The sequence below is a fragment of the Leptonotus elevatus genome, chromosome 1, assembly GCF_054856555.1.
Source record: "Leptonotus elevatus isolate MCC_2025b chromosome 1, RoL_Lele_1.0, whole genome shotgun sequence".
Taxonomy (NCBI): domain Eukaryota; kingdom Metazoa; phylum Chordata; class Actinopteri; order Syngnathiformes; family Syngnathidae; genus Leptonotus; species Leptonotus elevatus.
The window spans coordinates 39,973,745-40,000,789 of NC_141239.1; the positions used below are offsets into that span (position 1 = coordinate 39,973,745).

The 27,045-nt window shown below is 39.2% G+C and overlaps 3 protein-coding genes and 2 pseudogenes across 3 annotated transcripts; all 5 read left to right on the forward strand.

The window, feature by feature from the left end:
• Window positions 1-70: 70 nt before the first annotated feature.
• On the forward strand, window positions 71-1,727 carry LOC147182091 (metalloproteinase inhibitor 2-like; annotated as a pseudogene).
• Window positions 1,728-4,745: 3,018 nt separating this feature from the next.
• Window positions 4,746-6,566, forward strand: LOC147182092 (metalloproteinase inhibitor 2-like). The gene is made up of 5 exons (XM_086079729.1): window positions 4,746-4,875; window positions 5,677-5,759; window positions 5,831-5,933; window positions 6,108-6,217; window positions 6,381-6,566. Exons 1-5 carry the CDS (start codon window positions 4,746-4,748, stop codon window positions 6,564-6,566), a joined length of 612 nt encoding a protein of 203 aa, XP_085935855.1.
• Window positions 6,567-14,244: 7,678 nt separating this feature from the next.
• LOC147182093 (metalloproteinase inhibitor 2-like) lies at window positions 14,245-15,991 on the forward strand. The gene is made up of 5 exons (XM_086079852.1): window positions 14,245-14,374; window positions 15,129-15,211; window positions 15,283-15,385; window positions 15,558-15,670; window positions 15,806-15,991. Exons 1-5 carry the CDS (start codon window positions 14,245-14,247, stop codon window positions 15,989-15,991), a joined length of 615 nt encoding a protein of 204 aa, XP_085935978.1.
• Window positions 15,992-17,658: 1,667 nt separating this feature from the next.
• On the forward strand, window positions 17,659-18,702 carry LOC147182094 (metalloproteinase inhibitor 2-like; annotated as a pseudogene).
• Window positions 18,703-21,188: 2,486 nt separating this feature from the next.
• LOC147182095 (metalloproteinase inhibitor 2-like) lies at window positions 21,189-22,601 on the forward strand. The gene is made up of 5 exons (XM_086080103.1): window positions 21,189-21,309; window positions 21,739-21,821; window positions 21,893-21,995; window positions 22,168-22,280; window positions 22,416-22,601. The coding sequence occupies exons 1-5, from the start codon at window positions 21,189-21,191 to the stop codon at window positions 22,599-22,601; spliced, it is 606 nt and encodes a 201-aa protein (XP_085936229.1).
• The last annotated feature ends 4,444 nt before the right edge of the window (window positions 22,602-27,045 follow it).

Consider the following 27,045-nt stretch of genomic DNA (forward strand, 5'->3'; position numbering starts at 1 on the left):
TGGAACGGAATCTTGTTTGTGCACCCAGAAGCGTATGTTTGTCTAAAGTTGTTTCCTTGAAGATTTCGGGATGATCTGGAAGACGTTTGTGCTGCCCCTGGTGCTGCTGTGCTTGTGGGGGCTCCAAGAGGAAGGAGCGCAAGCCTGTAGCTGTTTCCCGATTCATCCGCAGCAGTTGTATTGCCAAACAGACGTTGTTGGTGAGTTGAACAGGATTCCACTTTCAGTTGTTTTTCTCTTATTTTGTCATTATTTCAAATGGTACACAGTGAATTTGGGGCAGTGTTTATTCTGAATGCATACGATGGTTTCCCAATCCAAGGTGAATTTTAGTCAGGATGCCAAAGGTTTGCTCTTCTGCGTCACATCTAACGACTTTAATTGAAATTTGTTGTTCAAGTTTAGTTGGTAAGAAGAGAATTGCAGGTGTTGCTTATGACATTGAAGTAGTTAACATTGCATAGGCAAAATCTAATTTGGTGCAAAATTTCCGGCAATTTAACTCAAGATTACTTTTAAGCATTTACTTAAAACACATAATTTAACTGGTACAACAAAGCGAAGCAGCTGCTCTCAATGAAGAGTTTTTAAAAATGTTGATGTTTATAGTCTAATTTGTGATTTATTATTATTATTTTTTTTTTTTCCCCCGATTGTTTTTGTGATGCAAGAACATTGCCACTGGTTGTTGAAGACCTTTTTTTAAAGTGATACTTGTTTACGTGATGCTGAAAATTCATTTCAATTTGTGCTGTTGCTGCCTTGGCCCCAAATACTCCAATCTGGATGCCACTTTGGGTTTTAATGCATTTTGCAAATGCGTCTTTCAAGTCATCAGGGCCAAGATTGTTGGAGTGATGGCCGGTGCACAAGGTAAAGGTCGAGCCACAAAGTATGACATCCAGCATTTGACGGTGAGATTATTATTATTAATTTTTTTTTAATGTATAAAATAATCTTCATGTACAGTATAAATGTTGGACAAGAGTATTTGGTTTTCAGACCTTCAAGGGAGTAAAAAAGCTTTTTGCTGCCATCTACACTGGACCCAACTCTGCAGCATGTGGAGTCACAGTGACCAAGGGCGCTGAATAGCTACTCATGGGTATAAAAACCTGGAATATTTTTGTCCCATGTGTAAAAAAAAAAAAAATTATTAATAGTGCTCAAATATAAGCATTTGAATGCGTACACTGCCTATGACAGTTTAGACTTGTGCTGTGCATTAACATGCATCCATTGACTTGATCTGAGATTTTCCTCCTGTCTTGTGCAATTACAGGCAAGCTTCAGTCCGACGGCACACTGCACCTCTCCCAATGTGACTTCCACGAGCCGTGGGATTCCACACAAAATAACCTTCTGTCCCGCTATGCACAGGGCTGTGGTTGCACGGTAACACCTGGATTTTAACCTTGATTTTGTTTATGCTACTTAGTGGTTCCTTAATCCAGTAGATGTTGTTGTCCACTTTAAACGCATGGACAAGTGTCAACTGCTTTATTGGTGTCCTAACATCTTAAGTCCTTGGTCACCCACAGATCAAGTCCTGCTTCTCCTTCCCGTGCTGCATGACCGGCCCAAGTGAGTGCTTGTGGACAGACTTCCTGCCGGGGAAGATGGGCGTTAGTGAGCAGGCCCAAAACTTCGCTTGCATCAAGAGCAGCAATGGATGTTGTGCCTGGTACAGGGCGGCTGACGGGTCTGAAAAGGCTAACTCAGAATAAAAACTAAAATCAATGCAGGCTTTTCTCTTTTGTCTAGCACTGGTGACTCTTGACGTACAAACTCAATGAAGTTGGGATGTTCTGTTAAATGGAATACAATGTTTTGCAAATTATGTTTAACCTATAGTTGACTAAACCACAAAGACAAGATACTTGATGTTCAAACAGTTTATCATTGTTTCTAGCAAATTAAATTGGAATTTTATGCCTACAAAATGTTTCAAAAATCTGGGACGGGTGGCAAAAGACTGATTAAGATGAGGACTGCTCATCAAACACTTGTCTAATATATCTCCCAGATGAATAGGTGGATTGGATGAAAAAAGTTTCCTTGAATTGCTTGGTCTCACACAAGGAAAATTTTGAGGTTTACCTCTGTGAGCAATCATGAACGTAGCTGAACAATTTAAAAGGATACTTAACTAATTTAGCCATTTTCGGCAGAAGTAGAAAGCTAATTGTCTAGAATAAATTTGATAGCTACTTTTCATGTACAAGTAATACCTTAAGACATTTTTTCTTTTTTTTCTTTGTGTTGACTGAAACTAAACATGCGTGCCAAACAGTTAATGACCAATCAGGGCTCAACTGTGTTCTGGGTTTGGTTGTGACATTAGCAAACTGAGTATGATTGGTTGTTACCCTTTTCCTGAGAACATGTCACAGCAAGGGCAAAATGTGTTTTTAAAGGTATTTTACTGTACATAAAAAATTATGAAGCTGCCAACTGCCACTGGACCCCAGCATGAGCATTTCTCCTTGGCATGGCATCGTATGGATGAGCGGTTTGCTGATGTCGTGGATCGAGTGGTCCATGGTGGCAGACAGTGGGGTCCTGGTATGAGCATGGAATGCATGGTGTGCGCAATGAACGCAAGTGCATTTTATTGGTGGCATTTTGAATGCACAGAGATACCGTCCCTGAAGACCCTGACGCTCATTGTTGTGCCATTCATACACGTCATTATCCAACATACTCATTGGACATGTCGCCCAGTGAGCATGTTTGGGATGCTTCGGATCGGCATATATGACAGCGTGTTCCAGTTCCTGACAATATCCTGCAGGAAAACTGCACATTTCCTGAGTGTTCTTTTATTGTGGCCGTCCTAAGTGACACCTGTACAATAATTATGTATTTAACAGCATCTTGATATGCCACACCTGTGAGGTGGGATGGATTATCTTGACAAAGGAGAAATGCTCACATACACAGATTTAGACTGCTTTGTAAACAATATTTGTAAAATGACTTTGTGTATGTAGAAAAAGTTTTAGATCTTTAAGTCCAGCTTATGAAAAATGGAAGCAAAAACAAAAGTGTTGATTGGTGTTTGGTTTCTTATTTCTTATGGAGAAATTTGGATCACTGAGTTTTGATTAAGATAAAATTGCGTGTGGGTAGACTTTTCATATTCACTAATAACAAATAACACATTCTTACAAAATAAGAAAAAACGGTGATAAATACAGTCCATGAACGATAGCAAATTACGTTCAGAGTTGGAGGGCTTACTTTTAAAATGTAAACCGTTACAGTTACAAGTTACCTGCTAAAAAATTTAGTAACGTAATCCAAGTACCATAATAAAGTAATGTAACTGGATTACTTTTGAAATTACTCTAATACCGAGTATGCTCATTAAGACAAAATCAAAATAAATATCATCACAATATATATTCTATACAATGTGCCCCTGCTATTTGCAGGTGATACGGTGATCCGGGCAGCCTACAAATAGCAAAAATCCTTGTGTAATTAAAAGGCATGTAGGCTATAGATTGATTGATGGATGGATGGATGGATGGATGGATGGATGGATTGATTGGCTGGCCATATGCTGTTTTTGAACTGTCACTGAAAGCAACCACAGCTCACAGTTTAGACAGATAGATAGATAGATAGATAGATAGATAGATAGATAGATAGATAGATAGATAGATAGATAGATAGATAGATAGATAGATAGATAGATAGATATAGATAATAGATAGTGTTGGAGGATGCTTTTTCCTCTGCATGTTCGTTTAATTTCAGGTTGTGAGAATGTTGGTTATCCGAATACAGGCTGGAGACGATGAACAGTTCCTACACAGCTTTTATTTGCAGAATATTCCGGGCACAAATGAGTTACAGACAATGGCTGTAGCAGATCACAAGTGTGAAGTTACAGAGGACTTACAACATTCTTATACTATCTTGAAAGGCGGTACCACAAAGTTTCCAGTAAACAGTTCAGCAAAGTTAACTGATAAGCCGGACGCGCAGAGATACGCGATATCACTCAAGGACACATCCGGCCACAGAACAGAGCTCAACTGAGGAAATGAGGAAGTTATACAGTCATGACTAAATCGGGGCAGAAGACACACTTCAAAACACATAAGGTAACATACATAAAGTGTGAATACAACTTCATCAAATTCACATACTGTATGTCAGAGAAGTTACAAAGGTTATAAAATACACATTAAATACAGAAAGATGAAATAAAAGAGGATACAATGCAACCCTGGAAAATTAAGTTGTAAAGTTTGCAAAAGGAAAAATATATGTACAAAATGTCTCTTAATTTTGGTTCTCATGCAGACATTTGGATTAATTAATATATAATTTTGACGAAATAATGGTCTATAAGAGTATGAGCAAGCAGTCTTTTAATATTCCCTAATATCAAATCAAGACCCAGAACAAATGGGCCACATTTTCTTTACCTCAACACAAAAAGTGCAATAAATATCTTTCTCAAACTTCTGCAGGTAGAACTGATCAAATCTATGTATCATTTCAGTGGAAGTTTTTTTAATTTCGTTGGTGATGATGCAAGTGTCAGGTGAAAGCAGTCATCAATCAGTGTGTGCACGTGACAGCTCTTAATTGTGGGCGGAGTCTGCAGCTATAAAAAGGCCCCCTTCGACTGGAGCTCAAGCAGAGTCAATCTCATCTTCTGGAACGGAATCTTGTTTGTACACCAGAAGCTGCTGTTTGTCTAACTTTGTTTCCTTGAAGATTTCAGGATGAGCTGGAAGACGTTTGTTCTGCCCCTGGTGCTGCTGTGCTTGTGGGGGCTCCAAGAGGAAGGAGCGCAAGCCTGTAGCTGTTTCCCGATGCATCCGCAGCAGTTGTATTGCCAAACAGACGTTGTTGGTAAGTTGAACAGGATTCCACTTTCAGTATTTCTCTTATTTTGTGAATATTTCAAATGGTACAAAGTGAGTTTGGGAGTGTGTTTGTTCTGAAAGCAAATGACGGTTTCCCAATCCAAGGTGAATTTTAGGATTCCACTATCCACAGGTTTGCGCTTCTGTTGCTTGGTGACTAAATTACTTCGTACAGTCCTTTTACTTTAACTTAACATATAAAAACTTCTGTTCAAGTTGAGTTTCACTCTAAAAAGAGATTTGTTGACCCACTTAATTGAATTGCTTGAAGTTGTAAAACACAATAGAATTAAAAAGTTTAATTGCGTTGATAAAACTTAATATAAAGTTTGGATTAACTTAATTAAAACGTGTTACCACTTGAAGCAATTCAATTAAGTTGGTCATCCATTATTATTGGAATGTAGAGAATTACATGTTTTGCTTAAGACATTTAAGCAATTAATGTTGCAAAGGGCAAATTCTTGTTTAATTTGTTGCGTACTTTCTGGGAATTTAACTCAAGATTACTTTTTAAGCATTGCTATCACAAATTGGCTGGTATGTCAAAGCATGCAGTTTCGCTCAATGAATGAATTTATTCTCTCCCCCTGTTCGCCTAGTCTAATTTGTGACAAAATTATTTTTTTAAAGCAGATGACTTTGCTATGCAAGAAAATTGCCACTGGTTGTTAAAGAAATGAATTTAAAGATACGCTATAGTCTTTAGTTTAAATTTGTGCTGCTGTCTTGGCTCCAACCTGGATACGGTTTTGGGTTTTAATGCATCTTTTGAAAATGTCTCCAGTCATAAGGGCCAAGGTTGTTGGAGTGATGCCTGGCGCACAAGGTAAAGGTCGGCCCACCAAGTATGACATCCAACACTTGACGGTGAGATACTTTGCATATAAATGCATCTTCATGTACAGTATGCATGTTAGACATGAATCTTTGCTTTTCAGACCTTCAAGGGAGTAAAAAAAGTTTTTGCTGCCATCTACACTGGACCCAACTCTGCAGCATGTGGAGTCACTCTGACCAAAGGCGCTGAATATCTACTTATGGGTATAAAAACCTGGAATATTTTTGTTCCATGTGTAAAAGAAAACTATTAATAGAGCTCAAATATAAGCATTTGAATGCTTACACTGCCTATGACGGTTTAGACTTGTGCTGTGCATTAACATGCATCCATTGACTTGATCTGAGATTTTCCTCTCCTGTCTTCTGCAATTACAGGCAAGCTTCAGTCCGACGGCATACTGCACCTCTCCCAATGTGACTTTCACGAGCCGTGGGATTCCACACAAAACCTTCTGTCCCGCTATGCACAGGGCTGTGGTTGCACGGTAACACAACTGGATTTTAACCTTGATTTTGTTTATGCTACTTGGTGGTCCCTTAATCCAGTAGATGTTGTTGTCCACTTTAAACGCATGGACAAGTGTCAACTGCTTTATTGCTGTTCTCGTCGTGTCCTAACATGTTTAGTAATTCCTTGGTCACCCACAGATCAAGTCCTGCTTCTCCTTCCCGTGCTGCATGACCGGCCCAAGTGAGTGCTTGTGGACAGACTTGCTGCCGGGGAAGATGGGTGTTAGTGAGCAGGCCCAAAACTTCGCTTGCATCAAGAGCAGCAATGGATGTTGTGCCTGGTACAGGGCGGCTGATGGGTCTGGAAAGGTTAACTCAAAATAAAAACTAAAATCAATGCAGGCTTTTCTCTTTTCTTCAGCACTGTTTACTTTGGAACTACAAACCGTATGAATTTGGGCTTTTTCTTAAACTGAATACAATGTTTTGCAAATTATGTTCAACCTATAGTTGACTAAACTACAAAGGCAAGATACTTGATGTTAAACAGTTTATCATTGTTTCTTTTAAATTAACTTAGAATTTTATTGCTACAACATATTTCAAAAAAGCTGGGACTGGTGGCAAAAGACTGATAAAGATGCGAAATGCTCATCAAAAACTTGTCTGGAATATCTCCTAAATGAACAGGTGGTTTGGAAACTGGGTGCCATGATTGGGTTTAAAAAAAAAAAAAAAGCTTCCCTGAATTGCTCAGTCATTCACAATAAAATTTGGTAATGTTTACCCATGTGCGCAATCATGAGAACGTATCTGAAATATTTAAATGCGTACTTAACTAATTTAGCTATTTTAAGCAGAAGTAGAAAGTTAATGTCATTCTATAATAAATTTGATAGCTACTTTTCATGTGCAATTACCTTAAGACTTTTATTTTTATTATTATTTTTTTTGGTGATTGAAACTAAACATGCGTGCCAAACCCTTAATGACCAATCAGGGCTCACGTGTGTTCTGTTTGGTTGTGACATTAGCAAACTGAGCTATGATTGGTTATTCCCCTTTTATTGAGAACACGTCACAGCAAGGGCCAAATGTGTTTTTAAAGGTATTTTACTGTACATGAAAAATAATCAAGCTGTGAAATGCCACTGGACCCCAGCATGAGCATTTCTGCTTGGTGTGACGTCGTATGGGTTAGCAGTTTACTGATGAAGTATATGACAACGTGTGGGGTTTGGTTTCTTGAAGAAATGCTATGCAGAAATTTGGATCAAGTTTTGATTAAGATAAAATTGTGAGTGGGTAGACTTTTCATAATCACTAATACCAAACACATGCTTCCAAAATGAGAAGCGGTGATAAATACAGTCCATGATTGATAGCAATTTACATTCTAACTGTTTTGTGCATGGACCAGACCAAACGTTTCTTTACCTCAACACGACAATTGCAATTGATATTTTTCTCAAATTTCTACTAAGAGAAACTTGTTTGATAAAATCTATATCAATTTACAGGAAATCTATTTGTGCTGGTGATGAAGTCTCAGATGAAAGTAATCATCAATCAGTGTGTGCGGAGGTGGCGCTTAATTGTGGGTGGAGTCTGCAGCTATAAAAAAGCCCTGGTCAACATGAACTCAAGCAGAGCCACTCTCCTGTTGTAGCAGAACAGAGCTCCTCTTTTGAAACGGCATCCTGTTTGTGCACCCAGACGCTTCTGTGGTTCTTACTTTGTTTCCTTGAAGATTTCAGGATGATCTGGAAGAAGTTTGTGCTGCCCCTGGTGCTGCTGTGCGTGTGGGGGCTCCAAGAGGAAGGAGCACAAGCCTGTAGCTGTTTCCCTTTTTTTTCATTTTTTCTGGAGAGCTCAGTATTGTTCATCCGGTAATTTTAACGTTTTGACATGTCATCATAATTGCTCTCTTTTTTTAAATTATTCTTTTTCTTTTTCTTTTTATAAATTTGTATTTTGTATGTGGGTGAGTATGTGCGTGTGTCTGTGTGTGAGTGTGTATTCATTAGTTCACCTAAAACCTATAAAAAAATCCCATACCGTTCACCGAAACCGAATACTTCAGAATCCAGCTTGAGTCGTGAGGTTGTCAGGAGACCCGAGGAAGGATCAAAGAAAAGAAAGGAAAGTGAAATCCAGCACCGACCAGACATTACCTACTACCCACCGGGTTACCAACCAGAGTCTTTCACCAACCCCAGAAACATCTAAATTCCAACAAATTAGGGAGACCTCAAGAAACCAAAGGAGAGACTGAGGAAAGGAAGGAAGGACAGATGAAGCAGAGTGAGATCCACAGACACCAGCCTCCACCGATTCAACGACCAGAGGGAGAAGCAGATTGTGTTTGAGTTTCGATAGATGCTGGTGTGGTGGATCTGGCATGCATGAAAATCTCCACCAAAGAGGGGAGCCATCGACCCCTGCCAGGACAGAGCAAGCGCAACGCTTCAGGGCCCCCCAGGCCACGGCAGCGCCAAGGGACAACCCCCGGGCCCTGCAGGGGCCACCGGCCGGAGAGCTACCCCAGGAGCCAGGAGAGCCCCCCCACCACAACACGGCCCGCGCCCCCAACCCAACGCAGCAGGACGGGGCACTGCAGGCCCGCCAGGCACCCCACCGGTCCACAGCCCCCACTCTCCCCACGAACCCCCCCATCCACCCCAACCCAGCCCCAGCCGCCCCCAAATCCAAATGTCGGAGTCTGAGAGTCCCATTTTCTTCATCATATATTGAGTAATGTATGTTCTATGAATAATTTTATATTGGATAAGTTGTAAATTTGTGTGTTTTGTCATTTTAAATACGTTTTCACAAACTTGAATCCAAATTTTGAGAGTTTTTTTTGTTGTCGGAGAAAGCTTGGTAATATCTTTAGCTAAAACAGGCGGTTGGAGCGTACCCCGAATTGTTGGAATTTGTTTCTTTATCATACTTTTAACTTGCAGATAATGTAAAAAAATTCTGTTTTTTATTTTGTATTTTGGAGCAAGGATGTATATGATATAAACATATTATCTGAGAAGAGATGGTGGAGATGTGAAATTACTTTTTGCTCCCACACACCTAATTAAAACGATTGGTTGTTAAGTTGAAAGTCGGGGTAATGCCATAGGGGAGATAGCCCGCAGGGCTCCACTTGGGCTTTTGTAATTTCTAGTGCCTTCCACCAGGCAGTCAGGGTGGCGGAAATCATTGGGTTTTTAAAACAATTGTGTCGCTTAATCGATGTTGTAATGAAGAGTAAATCTAGAAGTCTGAGGTTATTACAATCCTTCTGTTCTAGTTCCAGTCAAAAGTTAGTATCTCAGTTGGGTTGTGCCCATAGAATGATATATTGTAGCTGGTTAGCTATATAGTGCATACAATTTGGTGCCTTTAGACCTCCTTTAGATTTACTTTTCTAAAGAGTAGATAGACTAATCTTTGCTTTTTTTTGTTTATTCCAGTAAAATTTTGTAACGGCCGAGTCCAACAACTGGAACCAGTTAGCCGTAGGTTTAAATTGAATCATTGAGGAAAAAATAGTTTATTTTGGGTAAAACTTTAATTTTAATGGTGGCTATTTGTCCTATTAGAGAAATAGGAAGATTATTCCAGCGCTCCAAGTCACTAAAAATGCTATCCAGAAGTGGAGTAAAGTTTAAATGAATTAAATCAGTTAATTTAGGTGAGATTTTTATGCCTAAATATTTTAAATTACCTATAGGAAATGAGTAGTCTGGGTCCTGGCTTGCAGGGTTCCATGAATTTTCTGTAATAGGTAGTAGTGTTGATTTTGTCCAGTTAATAGAATAATCTGATAAATGTGAGAATTTAGTTAAGTTAAATACTTCCCCTAACGAAATAGCAGGCTTTTCTAAATAAAGTAAAATATCATCGGCATATAGAGTAATTTTGTGTTCTGTTACCCAGGAGTGAATTCCTTGAATCCTTCTTTCCTGGCGTATGGCTAATGCAAGCGGTTCAATAAATATTGCAAATAATAAAGGGGACAGTGGGCATCCCTGTCTTGTGCCTCTCTGTAGAGTAAAACTCTGAGATATAATCATATTAGTAGTAACTGTAGCTTTAGGAGAATCATATAATACTGACACCCAGTGAATAAATGACTTCCCAAAGCCAAATGTATTTAAAACAGCAAAGAGGAAGGACCAGTTAACTTTGTCGAAAGTTTTTTCTGCATCCAATGATATAATAACTACCTTTTTATCATGCCGCTGTGACATGCTAATAAGGTTAAAGAGCCTCCTAATATTATTAGTAGAGTGACGATCTTTAATAAAGCCTGTTTGGTCGCTATGAATTATTGTCGAGATTACTGTTTCTAGTCTAGATGCGAAAGCCTTAGTGAAATCGGACGGTAACTTGATGGAAGGGTAGGGTCTTTTTCTGGCTTTAATAAAAGTTTAATTGCTGCTGTATTCATGTGTGGGCGTATGTAACCATTACTTTTAATTTCTGTTACTACTCTTAAGAATAGTGGAGGAAGCATTAATCAGAAGTGCTTAAAAAATATACCCGGATAACCATCCGGGCCAGGTGCTCTGCCATTAGGCATACTATCTAGAGCACTGTACAACTCGTTTATAGTAAGTGGCGCATCTAACATATCTTTTTATTCAGTAGTTAACTGAGGTATATTTAAGCTACTGAGGAATGCCTCAATATGCTCAGGGTTAGGCTTATTAGTTTCTGAGTATAGGTTGCGATAATAGTAAAATTTGATTAATTTCTTCTGGTGATTGTGTGCATTCACCTGTTGTCTCTTTAATAGCTGTTATAATAGATTTTTCCCGATAGCGTTGAAGTTGGTTTGCAAGAAATTTACCTGATTTGTTATTATATTCAAAGTTGTTGTATCTCAATTGTTGTATTATAAACTCTGTCTTTTTAGATAGCATATCGTCTAACTGTATTTTTGTATTTTGTAAGTCAGTCCATATTTGGCTATTTGGGTTTATTGCGTACTCATCCGTCAGTTGTTTAATTTTATCTTCCAAATCTTTTTCTAATTTTTGATCCTGTTTCTTTTTATAAGATGAATATGATATAATTTTACCTCTAATTACTGCTTTCCCAGAGAAGAGATGGAGATAAGTCTGGAGAGTCATTTATTTCTAAAAAGTCTGCCCACTCTTTTCTTATAATTTTGTCAAACTCTGCGTCGTTTAGCAGTGAGATGTTAAAACGGCATGTAGCTGTTTCCCGATGCATCAGCAGCAGTTGTATTGCCAGAAAGATGTTGTTGGTAAGTTGAACGGGACTCCACTTTTAGTACTCCACCCCCGTTTTGTTTAATGTAATATGTTCTTCTGTATGTCTTGGCCCTAAATCATCGAACCTGCATGCCACTTTTCTGTTTGTCTTTTCGTTCTAGTTATCAAGGCAAAGATAGTTGGAGTGATGCCTGGAGCACAAGGGAAAGGTGGACTCACAAAGTATGACATCAAACATACCAAGGTGAGATCCTTCCATCCATCATCTACCGCTTAACCGGGGTCGGGTCGCGGGGGCAGCAGCTTTAGCAATGAAGCCCAGACTTCCTTTTCTCCAGCCACTTCAGCCAGCTCCTCCGACGGGATCTCAAGGCGTTCCCAGGCCAGCCGAGAGACCCAGTCTCTCCAGCGTGTCCTGGGTCGTCCCCAGGGCCTCCCGCCGGTGGGACATGCCCGGAACACCTCCCCAGGGAGGCATCCAGGAGGCATCCAAACCAGATGCCCAAGCCACCTCAAGTGGTTCCTCTCAATGCAGAGGAGTAGCGGCTCGACACTGAGTCCCTCTCGGATGACTGAGCTTCTCACCCTATGTCTAAGGGAGAGCCCAGATACCCTGCGAAGGAAACTCATTTCGGCCGCTTGTATCCGGGATCTTTTTCTTTCGGTCACGACCCACAGCTCGTGACCATAGGTGAGGGTAGGAACGCAACTCGAGAACTTTTCTTTTTGGCTCAGCTCTTTCTTCACCACAACGGACCCATACAGAGTCCGCATCACTGCAGATGCAGCACCGATCTTCCTGTCTGTCTCCCGCTCCAACCTACCCTCACTCGTGAAAAAGACCCCAAGATACTTGAACTCCTCCAATTCGGGCAGGATCTCATCCTCTACCCGGAGAGGGCACTCCACCCTTTTCCGACTGAGGACCATGGTCTCGGATTTGGAGGTGCTGATTTTCATCCAAAAAAGTGGGAAATTGGAATTGTCCAACTCTGATTAGACCAGTTAAGGCCTTAAATGTTCCAAGTGAATGTAAAACGCTCACTGATCATGAGAATTTTTTTTCTTGTCAATCTATGTTTGTTTGTTTTTAGTAAATTTTGTAAGCTATTTTTGTATTCTCTGCTGTGCTTAACTGCTGTTTATTGAAGATTGTAGGTGTTGTCTTTCCTTGTGTAAAGCATATTGAGTTGCCTTGTGTGTGAAATGTGCTATGGAAATAAACTTGCCTTTCGTTGTTCCCCAAAACATATTTTGACTTCCAACAAACCTGCCTTTGTGATTTGCTTGCGCATTTCATACATTACACAGAATAACTTTATTAAGGGAGATTGCAGCATATTTTTTTTACAGTCAGTACTAAATTTAAAAAATTTAAAAATTTTATAATCGTACAAAATATATTTTGCCATTCATGGTCTGTGTCTCCATGGGGGTTGCCATTGTCGAGTGATGTCAGATTGAAGCAACTCGGTGATGTCGGGGTATATGTTTTTTCCCCCGCCGCGAAATGGACCTCCCCATTTGAGTGGCGTTTCAGTTAACTTTTCCTGGTTGGAAATGCTAGTAATTTTTTACAGTGTTTTGTTTTGTTTTGTTTTTTTACAGTGAAGTCACAAAACTCTGACTTGCAGCAGTAGATCAGACAGAAAGAGAATGAACAGTTTTGTTCCGTTTGTGTAGACAGATGAACATTGATATACTCAAAAAATAAAATAGATCATTATTGGGTTACTGAATTTGTGTGTTCATTGCTGTGATTGAAGTTGGAATGATTTATGACGTCTCCCATTTAAGCATTTGCTGGTGTGTGTGTAAAAATTCTGCGTACATGTGTATATTTGGGGAAAACTTTTTTTCATTACAATTAAAGGATCTTTGTGCAATTTGTCACTTTTTTACCTGTGACTGCCACCTCTTGCCCGAAGTGTAATTGCAGCATCTGCCTCAGGCTTGTTCATGGTGCGAGAATGTAGCACAATCTTAAAGTGACAGCCACAGTTGACGAAGAAAGGCATGACTTCAAATGAGGTAAGAAAAACTCTATCCCTCTCCAAAGAAAACTGTGCAGGGTCCGCACACTCTATAAAGGGAAAGATAAAAGCTGATAGGTGCGGTCAGAGTAAAACAGTCAGGGCTCTTCATACTCATCTGGGCATTGGTGGGGCATGCATGATGTAGAAAAAGCTTAACATTAACTTTTTAAATGGCACAATGCACCTTTAATTTAAAAACACAAGGTAACATACATAAAGTCTGAATACAACTTCATCAAATTCACATACTGTATGTCAGAGAAGTTACAAAGGACAGAAAATACAAATTTGTAAAGTTCGCAAAATGAAAAAATAATTTACAAAACGCCCTCAGAATTGTGTTTATTATGCAGAATTTTGGATCAATTAATATAGAATTTTGATGAAATAACGGTCTATAAGAGTATTAGCAAGCAGTCTTTTCATATTCCCTTATATCAAATAAATAACCAGAACAAATGTGCCCAGTTTTATCTACTGCAACACAAAAAGTGCAATTAATATATCTTTCTCAAATTTCTGCAGGTAGAAACTGGTTGGATAAAATCTGTCTCATTTCAGACGAGAGGAATTTTTTTTAATTTCGTTGGTGTTGACGCAAGTGTCAGGTGAAAGCAGTCCTCAATCAGTATTTGCAAGTGACGGCTCTTAATTGTGGGCGGAGTCTGCAGCTATAAGGCCCTCTTCGACTGGAGCTCAAGCAGAGCCAACCTCATCTTCTGGAACGGAATCTTGTTTGTACACCAGAAGCTTCTGTTTGTCTAACTTTGTTTCCTTGAAGATTTCAGGATGCTCTGGAAGACGTTTGTGCTGCCCCTGGTGCTGCTGTGCTTGTGGGGGCTCCAAGAGGAAGGAGCACAAGCCTGTAGCTGTTTCCCGATGCATCCACAGCAGTTGTATTGCCAAACAGATGTTGTTGGTAAGTTGAACAGTACTCCATTTTCACTTTTTCTCATTTTGTAATTATTTCAAATGGTACAAAGTGAGTTTGGGAGTGTGTTTATTCTGAATGCATATGACGGCTTCCCAATCCAAGTTGAATTTTAGGATTCCACTAGCCACAGGTTTTGCGCTTCTGCTGCTTGGTGACTAAATGACTTTATACAGTCCTTTTACTTTAACTTGGCATCTAAAGACTTTAATTGAACTTTGTTGTTCAAGTTTAGTTTCACTCTAAAAAGAGAATTGTTGTAAAACACAATTGAATTAAATTAATCATAGTTTAATTGCGTCCATAAAATTAATATAAAGTTTGGATTAACTTAAATAAATTGTGTTTGTTACGACTTGAAGCAATTCAATTAAGTTGGTCATCCATTGTTTTTGGAGTGTAGAGAATTACAAGTTTCACATTTAAGCAATTAATGTTGAAAAGGGCAAATTCTTGTTTAATTAGGTGCGTACTTTCTGGGAATTTAACTCAAGCTTACTTAAGCATTGCTATCACAAACAAATTGGCTGGTACGCCAAAGCATGCAGTTGCTCTCAATGAATTAACTTCCCCTGTTCGCCTAATCTAATTTGTGACATTTTTAAAGCAATTGACTTGTCCATGCAAGAAAATTGCCACTGCTTGTTAAAGACATTTGTAAAGATTTACATTTGTGCTGCTGTTTTGGCCCCAACCTGGATGCGGTTTTGGGTTTGAATGCATCTTTTGAAAATGTCTCCAGTCATAAGGGCCAAGGTTGTTGGAGTGATGCCTGGCGCACAAGGTAAAGGTCGGCCCACCAAGTATGACATCCAACACTTGACGGTGAGATACTTTGCATATAAATGCATCTTCATGTACAGTATGCATGTTAGACATGAATCTTTGCTTTTCAGACCTTCAAGGGAGTAAAAAAGCTTTTTGCTGCCATCTTCACTGGACCCAACTCTGCAGCATGTGGAGTCACTCTGACCAAGGGTGCTGAATATCTACTCATAGGTATAAAAACCTGAAATATTTTTGTCCCATGTGTAAAAGAAAACTATTAATAGTGCTCAAATATAAGCATTTGAATGCTTACACTGCCTATGACAGTTTAGACTTGTGCTGTGCATGAACATGCATCCATTGACTTGATCTGAGATTTTCCTCCCGTCTTCTGCAATTGCAGGCAAGCTTCAGTCCGACGGCACACTGCACCTCTCCCAATGTGACTTCCACGAGCCGTGGGATTCCACACAAAAGAACCTTCTGTCCCGCTATGCACAGGGCTGTGGTTGCACGGTAACACAACTGGATTTTAACCTTGATTTCGTTTATGCTAATTAGCTGTCTCTTAATCCAGCAGATGTTGTCAACTGCTTTATTGCTGTTCTAGTCGTGTCCCAACATGTTTATTAAGTCCTTGGTCACCCACAGATCAAGTCCTGCTTCTCCTTCCCGTGCTGCATGACCGGCCCAAGTGAGTGCTTGTGGACAGACTTCCTGCCGGGGAAGATGGGCGTTGGCGAGCAGGCCCAAAACTTCGCTTGCATCAAGAGCAGCAATGGATGTTGTGCCTGGTACAGGGCGGCTGACTGGTCTGAAAAGGCTTACTCAGAATAAAAACTAAAATCAATGCAGGCTTTTCTCTTTTGTCTAGCACTGGTGACTCTTGAATTTGGGATGTTCTGTTAAATGGACTATGATGTTCGACCTATAGTTGACTAAACTACAAAAACAAGATGCTTTATGTTCAAACAGTTTATCATTGTTTCTAGCAAATTAACTTTAAATTTTATGGCTACAACACTTTTCAAAAAAGCTTGGACGGGTGGCAAGACTGATAAAGATGAGGAATGCTCATCAAACCCTTGAGTTTGTTTACCTCTATGAGAACTTTGCTGAACAATTTAAAAGGATACTTGACTAATTGAGCCATTTTCAGCAGAAGTAGAAAATGTATATTTGTCTAAAATAAATTTAATATTTACTTTTCATGAACAATTAAGACATTTTATTTTATTTTTTGTCACTTGGTGTTGACTGAAACAAAACACGCGTGCCAATCAGGGCTCAACTGTGTTCTGGGTTTGGTTGTGACATTAGCAAACTGAGTATGATTGGTTGTTACCCTTTTCCTGAGAACACGTCACAGCGAGGGCCAAATGTGTTTTTAAAGGTATTTTACTGTGCATGAAAAATAATGAAACTGCCACTCGATCCCAGCATGAGCATTTCTCTTTGGCGTGGCGTCGTATGGGTGAGCAGTTTACAGATGTCGTGAATCGAGTGGTCCATGGTGGCAGAAGGTGGGTCCTGGTGTGCGCAATGAACACAAGTGCATTTTATTGGTGGCATTTTGAATGCACAGAGATACCGTCCGTGAAGACCCTGACGCTCATTGTTGTGCCATTCGTACACGTCATCAGCCAACATACTCATTGGACATGTCGCCCTGTGAGCATGTTTGGGATGCTTAGACCCGGCTTCTATGACAGCGTGTTCCAGTTCCTGACAATATCTTGCAGGAAAACTGCACATTCCAGAATGTTTTATTGTGGCCATCCTAAGGGACACCTGTACAATAATTATGCTATCTTGATATGCCACGCCTGTGAGGTGGGATGGATTATCTTGACAAAGGAGAAATGCTCACAAACATAGATTTAGACTCATTTGTGAACAATATTTGCAAAATGACTTTTTGTCTATGTAGAAAAAGTTTTTCTTTAAGTCCAGCTTATGAAAAATGGAAGCAAAAACAAGTGTTGATTGGTGTTTGGTTTCTTATTTCTTATGCAGAAATTTGGATCAATGAGTTTTGATTAAGAAAAAATTGTGAGTGGGTACACTTTTCATATTCACTAATACTAAATAACACATTCTTCCAAAATGAGAAGTGGTGATAAATACAGTCCATGAATGATAGCAATTTACATTCTGTTTTGTGCATGGACCAGACCAAAAGTTTCTTTACTTCAACACGACAATTGCAATTGATATTTTTCTCAAATTTCTGCAAATAGAAATTTGTTGGATAAAATCTGTCATTTTACAGGAAATCTATTTGTGCTGATGAACTCTCAGGTGAAAGTAATCAATCAGTGTGTGCGGCGGCGATGCTTAATTGTGGGCGGAGTCTGCAGCTATAAAAAGGCCCCCTTCGACAGGAGCTCAAGCAGAGCCAATCTCCTGTTGCAGCAGAGCAGAGCTCCTCTTTTGGAACGACATCCTGTTTGTGCAACCAAACTCTTCTGCGGGTCTTACTTTTTTTCCTTGAAGATTTCAGGATGAGCTGGAAGACGTTTGTTCTGCCCCTGGTGCTGCTGTGCGTGTGGGGGCTCCAAGAGGAAGGAGTACAAGCCTGTAGCTGTTTCCTGATGCATCCCCAGCAGTTGTATTGCTAAACAGACGTTGTTGGTAAGTTGAACGGGACTCCACTTTTAGTATTCCACCCCCGTTTTGTTTAATGTAATATGTTCTTCTGTATGTCTTGGCCCAAAATCTTCTAACCTGCATGTCACTTTTCTGTTTGTCTTTTCGTTCTAGTTATCAAGACAGATTGTTGGAGTGATGCCTGGAGCACAAGGAAAAGGTGGACTCACAAAGTATGACATCAAACATACCAAGGTAAGATACTTTCTGTATTTCATCTATCTTTATATATGCATGTTAACATGAATCTGTTTTTCAGACCTTCAAGGGTGTTGAAAAGTTTTTGGGAGAAATTTACACTGCACCCAACTCTGCAGCATGTGGAGTCGCTCTGACCAAGGGCATTGAATATCTACTCATGGGTATGAAAGACAAAAAGTCACCTAATATAAGCCTTTCCTTGTTGAAGGCTTCAACACTGCCTATGCCAGATTTTAGACTTTGTGTATTTTACTATATGGCCTATAGATTTTATGGATGTTGTGAGGTTTCAGTTCCCCTCCTGTTTTGTGCAAATGCAGTCTGACGGCTCACTGCATGTTTACTTGTGTGACTTCCATCAGTCGTGGGATTCCTTGAGCGCCATGCAAAAAAACCTGTTAGCTCTCTACAATAAGGGCTGCGACTGCACGGTAGGAACGCAACTGTAGAATTTTAGCATTGTTGTGTGTGTTAACATGTTTAACTCCCTGTCACCGTAGATAACTGCCTGCGTCTCCTTCCCGTGCTGCATGACCGGCCCGACAGAATGCTTGTGGACCGACTTCTTGCCGGGCAACTTGGGCAGTCGTGACCAGAGTGAAAACTTTGCTTGCATCAAAAGCAGCAAGGGATGTTGTTCCTGGTACAGGGGGGATGGCTGGTCTGCAAAGCGCTACCCTGTTTTAGAAGGCCATTAACTCAAAATAAAACCAATGCAGGTCTCTTTCTCTGATTTGGCACTGTGACTTTTGGCTGCTAGTTTGAATTATCATGAAGTTATAATGTGACATTACAGATTTAAGGGAGAGGTGGTTTGGATTTCTTGTCTTTCGGTTGTTGATTCAGGACTTTCTAACGGCGCGGTAGGAATTGAGAAATGACTTTCCCCTAAAGTATCAAGTTTTTATTAAAATGGGTTATGAATGTTGCAGATTTTGTGATGGTTTCTTTCAGTTTTAAATGCTTTTCTAAGTGTTATAATGCACTATATTAAATTTTACTTTTTGTTTTCGTGGGGGCGCAGTGCTCCCTGGTCATACCTGAGGCCCATCAGTCTAGCAACCTGCATACCAGAAAAGTGGGAAATTGGAGTTGTCCCACTCGTATTGTACCAGCTATGGCCTTAAGTGTTCCAGGTGACTGTAAATGGAGGGCTAATAATGAAAATTGTTTTTTGATCCCCAAAATATATTTTGATCTACTTTGTAATTATTTGAACTTTTCCTACATTACACTTAGCATATCTTGAAGTCAGTACTAAATCTTAAAAATGATATTTTTATAATATATGTTTTGCCATTCACGGTCTGTGTCTTCATGGGGGGTTGCCATTTTCGAGTGATGTCAGATTGAAGCAACTCTGTGACGACGAGGTACTTTCCCCCCTTTAACTTTGCAAAAGGATCCTCCCTGTTTTGAGTGGCGTTTCAGTTAACTTTTCCTGCACTGTAAAAATGTTCCTTGTGATTTCACAATACGTAATTGGATAAGAACCCACAACCTCCTGGTTGGAGACATCCACTCCACCACTGAGCCATGCTGCCCTCGGTGCTATTTTGCAGTCACTGCAAGCTGCAGGAAGAAAGCAAAAACTGTGACGTCGCGACCGCGTCTATTATTTCTCGTAATTAAAAAAATATATATAAATATATCACAAGTTTTACACAAGTGACCTTCTTCACTTTAACAATGTCTTAAATTCATTAACGACATATTTTGTTTTCATGTCCCAACTCAAACGGGACCAAAAGCTCACATTTCTCCCCCCAGTCACTGATCATTCATATTTTTTCTGATCTAAGCTCTACCAGAAGGGGCGGGGCACAATTTGTCGTTGATTTATATTTCATTAATCACACAAGAAACTTCCAAATATGACCGTGTTGACACTTTTAGAGAAAGTGCCATTTGTTCTACTCTTAGACTCAGAGAAAAGGGAAATGGCGTCTTTAGGTTACATCATGAGACTTACCAATATATAAAATAAATAAAATAATATTATATATATATATATATATATATAATGTTACAGGCCTTGTGATATAACAGGGTTTTTTGATTGCATGAATTTACTGTAAAATAACAGTTAAATGCTGTAAAATCCAAGGATGCTGTAGTTTGTAGAAACAACGTGTTGGGATATTACAGGGGAACTTACATTAAATTACACAAAAAAATAATAATTATTATTGCAAAATGCTGGTAATTTTTTTACAGTGTTTTTTTTTTTACAGTGAGCTCACAAAACTCTGGAATGCATTAGTAGATCAGACAAAAGAGAATGAACAGTTTGTTCCTTTTGTGTAGAGTCTACACATGTTCATGTTCATGTTCATCTGTCTACACTGTAGACAGATGAACATGAATACTTAAAAGAAAATTCATCATTATTGGATGACTGAATTTGAAGTTTGTGTGTCAATTGCTGTGATTGAAATTAGAATGATTTATGATGTCTCCCAATTAAGCATTTGCTGGTGTGGTGTCAAAACAAAACTTTTCTGCGTACATGTGTATGTTTGTTGAAAACTTTTTTTTTTTTTTATTAAATTTAAAAACACATAGGGTAACATACATAAAGTCTGGACACAATATTAGTATACAACTTCAACAAATTCATATCCTGTGTCAGGGAAGTTGCAAAGGATATAAAATACAAATGAAACAGAACGATGAAATAAAAGAGAGGATACATTGTAACCCTAGAAAATTAAGTTGTAAAGTTTGCAAAATGAAAAAAATAGATACAAAAACCCCTCAGAATCTTGTTTATTATGCAGAATTTGTGTTCAATTAATATAGAATTTTGATGAAATAATGGTCTATAAGAGTATGAGCAAGCAGTCTTCATATTTCCTTATATCAAATAAATAACCAGAACAAATGTGCCAAATTTTATTTACCGCAACACAAAAAGTGCAATTAATATCTTTCTCAAATGTCTCATTTCAGACAAGAGGAAATGTTTTTAATTTTGTTGGTGTGGACGCAAGTGTCAGGTGAAAGCAGTCATCAATCAGTGTTTGCAAGTGACGGCTCTTAATTGTGGGCGGAGTCTGCAGCTATAAAAAGGCCCCCTTCGACAGGAGCTCAAGAAGAGCCAACCCCATCTTCTGGAACGGTATCGTGTTTGTACACCCAGAAGCTTCTGTTTGTCTAAAGTTGTTTCCTTGAAGATTTCAGGATGATCTGGAAGATGTTTGTTCTGCCCCTGGTGCTGCTTTGCCTCCAAGAGGAAGGAGCACAAGCCTGTAGCTGTTTCCCGATGCATCCGCAGCAGTTGTATTGCCAAACAGACGTTGTTGGTAAGTTGAACAGGATTCCAGTTTCAGTTGTTTTTCTCTTATTTTTGTCATTATTTCACACTCTATGCAGTAGTACTGATTTTTGCAAATGTGTTTTATTCTGTATGTGTATGACACTTTCCCAATCAAAGGTGATTTTTTAGGGTTAGGATTTCAAACCCCATCCACATCCAGCGGAAAAGTGGACAGTTAACTTTTGTTTTTATTTTATTTTTTATGCATTTGCAGTCTAATTTGTCATAAAATGACATTTTTAAAGATAGCAATTGACTTGTCTGTAACATAACAAAGACATTTGAATAAATATATTTATATATTATGCTAAAAAAGCATTTAAAGACTTTCCGCTGCTGTCTTGGGGCACCGACTCTTCCAACCTGGATGCCCCTTTGGGTTTTAATGCATCTTTTGAAAACATGTATTTTCTAGTCATAAGGGCCAAGGTTGTTGGCGTGATGCCTGGCGCACAAGGTAAAGGTCGGCCCACCAAGTATGACATCCAACACTTGACGGTGAGATACTTTGCATATAAATGCATCTTCATGTACAGTATGCATGTTAGACATGAATCTTTGCTTTTCAGACCTTCAAGGGAGTAAAAAAGCTTTTTGCTGCCATCTTCACTGGACCCAACTCTGCAGCATGTGGAGTCACTCTGACCAAGGGTGCTGAATATCTACTCATAGGTATAAAAACCTGAAATATTTTTGTCCCATGTGTAAAAGAAAACTATTAATAGTGCTCAAATATAAGCATTTGAATGCTTACACTGCCTATGACAGTTTAGACTTGTGCTGTGCATGAACATGCATCCATTGACTTGATCTGAGATTTTCCTCCCATCTTCTGCAATTGCAGGCAAGCTTCAGTCCGACGGCACACTGCACCTCTCCCAATGTGACTTCCATGAACCGTGGGATTCCACACAAAAGAACCTTCTGTCCCGCTATGCACAGGGCTGTGGTTGCACGGTAACACAACTGGATTTTAACCTTGATTTCGTTTATGCTAATTAGCTGTCTCTTAATCCAGCAGATGTTGTCAACTGCTTTATTGCTGTTCTAGTCGTGTCCCAACATGTTTATTAAGTCCTTGGTCACCCACAGATCAAGTCCTGCTTCTCCTTCCCGTGCTGCATGACCGGCCCAAGTGAGTGCTTGTGGACAGACTTCCTGCCGGGGAAGATGGGCGTTGGCGAGCAGGCCCAAAACTTCGCTTGTATCAAGAGCAGCAATGGATGTTGTGCCTGGTACAGGGCGGCTGACTGGTCTGAAAAGGCTTACTCAGAATAAAAACTAAAATCAATGCAGGCTTTTCTCTTTTGTCTAGCACTGGTGACTCTTGAATTTGGGATGTTCTGTTAAATGGACTATGATGTTCGACCTATAGTTGACTAAACTACAAAAACAAGATACTTTATGTTCAAACAGTTTATCATTGTTTCTAGCAAATTAACTTGGAATTTTATGGCTACAACACTTTTCAAAAAAGCTTGGACGGGTGGCAAGACTGATAAAGATGAGGAATGCTCATCAAACCCTTGAGTTTGTTTACCTCTATGAGAACTTAGCTGAACAATTTAAAAGGATACTTGACTAATTGAGCCATTTTCCAGCAGAAGTAGAAAATGTATTTGTCTAAAATAAATTTAATATCTACTTTTCATGAACAATTAAGACATTTTATTTTATTTTTTGTCACTTGGTGTTGACTGAAACCAAACACGCGTGCCAATCAGGGCTCAACTGTTCTGGGTTTGGTTGTGACATTAGCAAACTGAACTATGATTGGTTGTTACCCTTTTCCTGAGAACACGTCACAGCGAGGGCCAAATGTGTTTTTAAAGGTATTTTACTGTGCATGAAAAATAATGAAACTGCCACTCGATCCCAGCATGAGCATTTCTCTTTGGCGTGGCGTCGTATGGGTGAGCAGTTTACAGATGTCGTGGATCGAGTGGTCCATGGTGGCAGACAGTGGGGTCCTGGTGTGCGCAATGAACACAAGTGCATTTTATTGGTGGCATTTTGAATGCACAGATACCGTCCGTGAAGACCCTGACGCTCATTGTTGTGCCATTCATACACGTCATCAGCCAACATACTCATTGGACATGTCGCCCAATGAGCATGTTTGGGATGCTTAGAATCGGCTTCTATGACAGCGTGTTCCAGTTCCTGACAATATCTTGCAGGAAAACTGCACATTTCCAGAGTGTTTTTTATTGTGGCCGTTAAGTTATTAACATTGTTTTTCAGTTTCAATTTATATTTTAGCCGTTTTGGATTTAGTTATAGCTGTGGAGCTCAATGAATGGGATTGTCTATTGTATCTGTCTCACTCTCCTGAGAAAATAAGGGAGTGTATGTAGTCTGGTACCTGTCTCTGTCGGAAGAGGGGAGGCACAGGCTGATTATTGTTTTTCTCTAATCTGATTTATAGCTATGGGAACTTGCAGAAGGGAGGAGAGAGGAATTCTCTTGTATTTACTGAGTTGTAAACAAATGTATTGTGGGCTGATGGGAGGAGACTTTTCGTATTCACCCACTTTCCAATAAATAATGATGTGCCGGAGTAGAGAAGACACAATCTGACCAGAACACGAGGTTTGAGTGTCGTCAATTGTTGTCATCAGAAGCTTCTGTTTTAATGATACCTTTACAAAGGGACTTCTTCACCAGAATCTCACCATTCAGTTAATTGAACACGCAAAGAGTACAATACTTAATATTGTCTACTCTAACAAATGGTGTCCCCGACGCTGAATTATAACGAATGGTGACCTCCGCTGAATTCTAATGGAGGGTGGTATTCTGACGTAGAGCAAGCTGCGGCGTTCACGGACGGGCGGAACTTCTAGGCCTAAATAAATAAAGTACGGTAAGTGGAGACTTTTATCCACGTAGGGAGGTTCTGTCTGTTTGGGTCCGCTGCAACTGGTTTTTCATCTTCCAAATTGTCTAAATTTTAAATGAGATCTGTGTGAACAAGTTGTAGTTTGATGTCGTTAGAGAGTTGGGATAATTCCTACGATATTGAACTAAACACGTCGTGGGGTGGTGCATTTTTTAGTGACGTAAATGCAGACCTATTGAGAGATAAAGCTTTTTTTGTACTGGAAGATATAGCGGTTAATTTGTTAATTTGTTTTGTTTCGTCACGCTATGAAGAATCCTTAGACCATAATATATATTGAATAAAAGGGTTACCGGATGACGTAAAAAGTCTTTCTTTTTGCTAAGGATCGCGAAGATTATGGTATTGCGCTCTGTCTTTTTGGGCAGTTTTGGCCGATTGGAGGACTAGTATCATAATTGCTCATGACTCTTGGTGAGAACGTCCTTTTACACGTAATATGTTTTTTGAAAAAGCGCCTGTTTGAAATTGAACAGTATTGAGGGGTCCAGGTTGATTACAGTAATAATTGGATTTGTGTTACAGTATTTGCAATCGAGAGATTACGTGAATTTTATTTTATTTTTTGGCGCTCCTACGATTGTAGTTTTGGGGTCAGGATTACCGTATGAATTCCTTTTGTTCTACGGTTGAATTCGATAGCGCGTGACAAGTTATTTTGAAAATGAGCGCCTTGCAAAAATTTTGCAATATATGGAGAACAGTTTAGCTCAGCGGGATTGGATATCCGCTGTGTATAAACGAGAGGTCACGTGATTCGTATGTCTGTTGTGTGGCCATATGTGTTAACCTATTGAACTATTATACTAAAAGTGAGACGTCACTGTATTGATAAATATTAATACTACTTGCGTAGAATAGAAACCGAAAGTAAAAATAGCCTACAAACAAAATGGGGGCGATTTCGACCCGGATACAGAATGGTTTGTCCTGAATGCGCTTCCGGTTCATAGTTGGGACTTGTACTTGTGAGTCGCAGCCGTGCGGAAAAATAAAAACGTCGATATGAAATGAAAAAACAAACTATGGATCGATTGTATGAAAAGCTTTCGCTGGACAAAATGGTACGTCAGACTTTTGTATTTTCTTTGTTGGTAATGATGTAGTGGCTGAATTTGATGCTAAAATGACTCCAGCATTTGTGGAGCAGTTTACGGGTGATTTGTTCGAAGTTAACCCGTTTACTGAAATCACCGTACAAAACTGCGGTTTAAATGCCATAAGATTTGTAGACAACGAATTGATATAATAAAACCGTTTATTATTTTATAATGACTAAAGAGTGTGTGCGTATGTATTTGAGTGTGTGACCTAGCTTCTAAAAGGTGGGGGCTATTATTGTGAAAAATGTGCATATGGGGATTTTGTTTGTTTTTCTTCAATATCTTTAACTAAGTTTGGTGTTGTTTTTGTGTCAGATGAGACTGTTGTGATAGTGGCGTTTGTTTTATTAATGGGAATGTGGTAAAATAGGTTTTGCGATGTATAATGTTAAGACCCCCCCCCCCCCCCGTTTCTAGGTTAGAAGAAAAGGAGGGGGCTGTGGGTTAGAGCATAATGTGTCCTCGTAATGGGACTTTTTCTTTGTCAAAATGGTAAGAGAGGAATGATAAACAATAAAAAATAAGTAATAGTATTTGAAAGATATTGTTGAGTTTTTGTAGAAGAATATTAAATTAGTGTTTTATTTTTTATTATTTATTTTTTTTTAGTGACTGAGCCAATAGTCTTTACACTTTAATGATTGATGAAGATGGTTAATTTGTTAACTTTCCCTTTTCGGGACAAATGAAATTGAGAAATAAAGAATAATGATAAAATAATGGTATTTTGTTTGCCTACATCTGTACAGCTGTGGCTAGAAGTAAGATAGTTGAATAAGAAGTTATAAATGTTTTTGAAATTGACATAATGATAATGATTTTTAATATTTGTTTTTTCTCTGAGTGTGTCATTTCAGAAACTGATGTTTGAGTTCCAAGGCAGATGAGGGTTTGATGGCCTTCACTGATTACAAACTGCGAACGAAAGCAGGAAGTGAACTGTCTTGCTGTGATCCCATTTCCTCAGTCTGGCATTGTAGTGCATTGGATCGGCCGGGTGCATTCGTTGGTCGAGGTGAGCGCCTGGAAGGACCGAAAATGTGTCATCGGATCCACATTGCAGACAGCGTCTGAATGGATGTGGCAGAGATCAAAGGTCAAAAGCCGCAGAGCAACAGTCTTCTCGTCCTGTGCCTAAAAAAACATGATGCTAAACTTCCACAATGCCCAGTGACTGTGTACAAGCCTCATTACAGATGTCTCCTCTCAATGAACTTTGTCTGAAAGCTGGTGGTCTGACTGGGATGCGACCCTTCAATCAGTGAAATGCTGCACGGTATATGCAAGGCATTTTTAATGTGTTGAATGGGGAACTGTGATCTATAGCAAGATATTTCAGGAAATTGAAAACGACATATGTGAATTGGAAATGAGGGATTGAGAAAATTTATTTCAATCTATAAGCCTACTAAATTTTTGCCTATATTTTTGGGAGAATCAGTTTCTGAATTGGTACAATGGGAATTTTATTAATATGATATGATACAATATACTTTTATTTTCCCCGTGTGGAACTTTTTCCTGGACTTTGTCCAGCTGCAGCTACAATATAGAAAAAATAATAGAATAAAATGAGTAGTAACAAGTAAAAGACTAACTAAGAGTTTGATGGTTAATTTTAGATTTTTTTTTTTTCACAGCACTGTGATTTATAAATCCCAGAAATATTTTGTGTGCTGTGTATTTTACGAGCCCCACTAATATGTAAAAGAGGTGA